General features: G+C 40.7%; 1 protein-coding gene across 1 annotated transcript; it reads left to right on the forward strand.

Annotated features, from left to right (window-relative positions):
- Positions 1-322: 322 nt before the first annotated feature.
- LOC311128327 (diacylglycerol O-acyltransferase 2-like) lies at positions 323-2,457 on the forward strand. Its single transcript, XM_084160434.1, has one exon. The coding sequence runs from the start codon at positions 354-356 to the stop codon at positions 1,332-1,334; it is 981 nt and encodes a 326-aa protein (XP_084016560.1). The 5' UTR covers positions 323-353; the 3' UTR covers positions 1,335-2,457.
- The last annotated feature ends 2,676 nt before the right edge of the window (positions 2,458-5,133 follow it).

Genomic DNA, 5,133 nt, shown 5'->3' on the forward strand with positions numbered 1-5,133 from the left:
AAAAAAAGTATGGCACAGCCCCACCGAGAATATTTTTCACCAGCCGCCACTGCCGGGAACTCACCAAGGGACATAATCTTCCTCTCCGAGATGTGTTCTCATAAACAGATTATCTTGAGTTACGATAATAGTATTGTTAATATAGTTACTATTAACTTGGTGCACTGTAAATGGTTAAAGACATTGGACTCTGTCATGTTTATCATAGTGTTGAGGGAGTGGAAGTGATCGTTATCTGCAGCCTCACTGGAACTGTGATCAAAGTACATTCACACAGGGTACTGGTGCTCTCCAGAAAGTTGCACTTGTTCGTGGAGAACAACTTTGGGAAAACTACAGAAAAGGTTGCAGGGATGAAGCAGGAAAAGACTAAATGGAAGGATTTCCTGGAGAATATCAGTGTTTTGCAAGCGGTGCTGACAGTCCCCCTCTTAGGTCCGGTTTGTATTGGGTTGATGGTGTATCTTATGTTTACCTCTCTGTGGCTGCTGCCTACTGTCTACTTCATATGGCAGTTAAAGGACCGACACACACCCGAAAGAGGGGGCAGGAGAACTGCATTTGTGAGAAACTGGAAAGTGTGGAAGCTCGTAAGGGACTACTTCCCAATGAAGTTGGTGAAGACAGCGGAGTTGAACCCAAACAAGAACTACATCTTAGGGTGTCATCCTCACGGGGTCTTGAGTCTCGGAGCCTTTACTGCTTTCACCACTGAGGCCTGTGGCTTTATGGACCTCTTCCCTGGGGTGCGCTCCTGTCTCTGCATCCTGGGTGGCCTCTTCCAGATCCCCCTCTACAGGGAATATGTCATGGCCACAGGTTGTTGTCCAGTCAGCAAGCCCAGTCTCAAGCACCTTCTGTCTAAAAGTGGGAAAGGCAATGCGCTGGTGATTGTTATAGGGGGCGCTGCTGAGTCTCTGCTGAGTCTGCCTGGGGTCAACGCTGTGGTTATGAAGCAGAGGAAAGGCTTCGTCAAGGTGGCCCTGGAGTTTGGGGCTGACCTGGTGCCCGTCTACTCGTATGGGGAGAACGATATGTTCCGCCAGGTGACCTTCTCAGAAGGCAGTGTGGGCTGGAGGTTACAGCAACTCTTTAAGAAGATCATGGGCTTTGCCCCATGTCTGTTCATGGGTGAACGCTGGTTCTGGATGCCTTACCACTGCCCTGTCACCATTGTCGTGGGTAGTCCTATCCCAGTGCCAAAGCAGCCTTGCCCCACCCAGGAGGAGGTGGACCACTATCATGCCCTCTACATGGAGGCCCTGGCCAAGCTCTTCAATGAGCACAAAGCCAGCTGTGGACTCTCAGACAGCCACGAGCTGCGGATCATATAGACCAATCATTTTGACAATGTGAATAAGGTGTCCTTCTGTCTGATACTGTAGCCCACCGATCTCCACAGTGAGTATGTTTACATGCACACTAATAATTCGATATTAACTGATCATATCGATTATATACTGATTATGACAATTCTGCGAGTTTGGCATTAGTCATGATTATCTTAATCAGCGTAAGGTAATAAGCGAAGTAAGCATAAACGGATTAAAACCTTGATTATTTTGCAATCTTTTGAATTATTGGGATACCTTAATCAGAGTTCCTGCGGTGTAGTTGATCTGCACACGCGCTATCATGAGCAGCACGAGCTTCCCTCTTTGGTGCATGTGAATTGAATTCAGATTATTCGAAAGTATGCATCTAAGAAATAGGTTTCACATACATATTTCCGGAGCCAGAATCAAAAAGGCTTCCAAAACATTATAGGATTGCTGTGATAGAACGTTTGTTTTGATTGGTTAAGTCCCATCAGGCAGCCTGATTATAAGCTGTCCATGTAAACAGGATTATTAGGGAATTCTTTCTTCTTGCAAAGCATGACAATGTTTTAATCAAACTATCATATTAATCAGAGTATTCACAAATATCCTATTATTGAATGAATGTAAACATACTCAATGAGACTACTCGAATGAAAGCATTCCAACTCAGTATCTGATCCAGCGATGTCCCAATCATTGATCCCAGGATCCACCAAGCTGCCTGGCTAATTGGCTAATAGCTTTTGACTGCATTTACTGTAAGAATGACTACAAGGGAAAAATGCATATGCTTTATATGTAGCAATAATTTAACCATGAATCTGAATACCTTTAAGATCCACTCCATTTCATAACAAACAGTGATTGATTGTGTGACTTAGGATTTATAAAGAAATACTGTGCTTACATGTTGAGTACAATCAATCAGACCACCAGTAGCATCTGAGCAATGTTTATCAGGGATCATAACATTCTTTCATGTATAACAGTTAACTTTGAATAACTTGTGCAGTAGAGCTGCCGAGTACTGCAATACAGTAATATATTGAAATTATGTATTTCTGCTGATATCTATTTTAATAAATTTGGCTTGTGGTAAGGGTCCACTTTGACCACAGGATTTTGCCACAATGTATTATTTTTTTTAATCCTTCCTGCGAACTGGATACAGATAGCTGCAGTGAGAGGTTTTGGACATACACAGAGTGGGAGTGTCTTGCAGTGCTATGATTCACAAGACAGAGTGGGAGTGTCATGCAGTGCTATGATTCACAAGACAGAATGGGAGTGTCTTGCAGTGCTATGATTCACAAGCTGTAGAGATAGAGCATCTAGTTTGACCTTTAGAAAATAAAATGTCAATCTTTCTACCGTTCATTTGTGAGACAAGTGAGCTTGGGAATGGCAATTATTTTAGTAATATTTTGCCTTTGGCTGGTGGCAACAGACAGACTTAAATTATTGTAATCAGGCGAGCCATGCATAAATAAAACAAGCCGTATGCTGGCACCTGTCTCTCTCTCTCATCACATACACACACACACACACACACGCACACACCCACACACACTAGGCGTACTTTATTAAATATCTCTACAGGACAAACTAGTTGTTACCCAACTATCCCAATCATCTTTGACATGGAAAATGAATCTAGATTTAGCATATATGGGGATGTAAGTTTAAGATTGCCATGGTAAGCATACCAAACATGGCACAAGAATGCAGGGAGAGACCCAGCACTGTGAATATGCATACACTGCATAGATGAAAGTAGCCTATTCATTGTCGTAAATTACAGCAGCAGTGCCTACACTACCATCAGAAAGTATTCATACGCCTTGACTTATTCCACATTTTGTTGTGTTACAGCCTGAATTCAAAATGGATTAAAAAAAATAAAAACATTCTCGCTCATCTACACACAATGACAAAGTGAAAACATGTTTTTAGAAATGTTGACAAATTGATTGAAAAGGAAATACAGAAATACCTCATTTACATATGTATTCACACCCCTGAGACAATACATATAATCACCTTTGGTAGCGATTACAGCTGTGAGCCTTTCTGGGTAAGTCTCTAAGAGCTTTGCACACCTGGATTGTACAATAATTGCACATTATTCTTTAAAGAATCATTCAAGCTCTGTCAAGTTGGTTGTTGATCATTGCCAGACAGCCATTTTCACATCTTGCTATAGATTTTCAAGCCGATTTAAGTCTAAACCGTAACTAGGCCACTCAGGAACATTCAAATTTGTCTTGGTAAGCAACTCCAGTGTATTTTTGGCTTTGTGTTTTAGGTTATTGTCCTGCTGAGAGGTGAATTTGTTGGAAAGCAGACTGAACCAGGTTTTCCTCTACGATTTTTCCTGTGCTTAGCTCCATTCCATTTCTTTTTTATCCTGAAAACCTCCCCAGTCCTTAATGATTACAAGCATACCCATAACATGATGCAGCCACCACTATGTTTGAAAATATGGATGGTGGTACACAGTAATGTGTTGTATTGGATTTGCCCCAAACATAACGCTCTGTATTAAGGACAAAAATATTATTAATTTGCCAAATGTTTTGCAGTATTACTTTAGTGCATTGTTTCAAACAGGATGCATGTTTTGGAATATTTGTATTCTGTACAGGTTTCCTTCTTTTCACTCTGTCATTTAGGTTTGTTTTGTGGAGTAACTACAATGTTGACCCATCCTCAGTTTTCTCCTATCACGGCCATTAAACTCTGTAACTGTTTTAAAGTCACAATTGGACTCATGCTGAAATCCCTGAGCGGTTTCCTTCCTCTCCGGCAACTGAGTTAGGAAGGACACCTGTATCTTTCTAGTGACTGGGTGTATTGATACACCATTCAAAGTGTAATTAATATCTTCACCATGCTCCAAGGGATATTCAATGTTTGCTTTTTTAATTTGACCCATCTACCAATAGGTGCCCTTCTTTGCGAGGCATTGGAAAACCAACCCTGGTCTTCGTGGATAAATCTGTGTTTGAAATTCACTGCTCAACTGAAGGACCTTACAGATAATTGTATGTGTGGGGTACAGAGATGAGGTAGTCATTAAAAAATCATGTTAAACACTATTATTGCACAGAGTCCATGCAACTTATTATGTGACTTGTTAAGCAGATTTTTACTCCTGAAATTATTTAGGCTTGCCATAACAAAGGGGTTGAATACTTATTGACTCAAGACATTTAAGCTTTTTATTTTTTATTAATTTGTAAACATTTCTAAAAACATAATTCCACTTTGACATTATGGGGTATAGTGTGTAGGCCAGTGACACAACATCTCAATTTAATCAACAAAATGTGGAAAAAGTCTAGGGGTGTGAATACTTTCTGAAGGCACTGTATGCTTATCTGAAATACCCTCAACAGCTTATATGAAATACCCTCAACATCTTATCTGAAATACTTATCCTGACAAGCAAGGTGATCTCTACAGCCGTGGTCAAAAGTTTTGAGAATGACACAAGTATTGGTCTTCACAAAGTTCGCTGCTTCAGTGTTATGAGATATTTTTGTCAGATGTTACTATGGTATACTGAAGTATAATTACAAGCATTCCATAAGTGTCAAAGGCTTTTATTGACAATTACATTAAGTTTATGCAAAGAGTCAATATTTGCAGTGTTGACCCTTCTTTTTCAAGACCTCTGCAATCCGCCCTGGCATGCTGTGGCAGCCCATTCTTGCATAATCAATGCTTGGAGTTTGTCAGAATTTGTGGGGTTTTGTTTGTCCACCCGCCTCTTGAGGATCGACCACAAGTTCTCAATGGGATTATGGTC

This window comes from Coregonus lavaretus, assembly GCF_964263955.1.
Source record: "Coregonus lavaretus genome assembly, chromosome: 4".
In the NCBI taxonomy this organism is placed as follows: domain Eukaryota; kingdom Metazoa; phylum Chordata; class Actinopteri; order Salmoniformes; family Salmonidae; genus Coregonus; species Coregonus lavaretus.

Excerpts from the sequence above, each read along its gene's own strand:
- LOC311128327 (XM_084160434.1), top strand. The coding sequence starts at position 354 with ATGAAGCAGGAAAAGACTAAATGGAAGGATTTCCTGGAGAATATCAGT.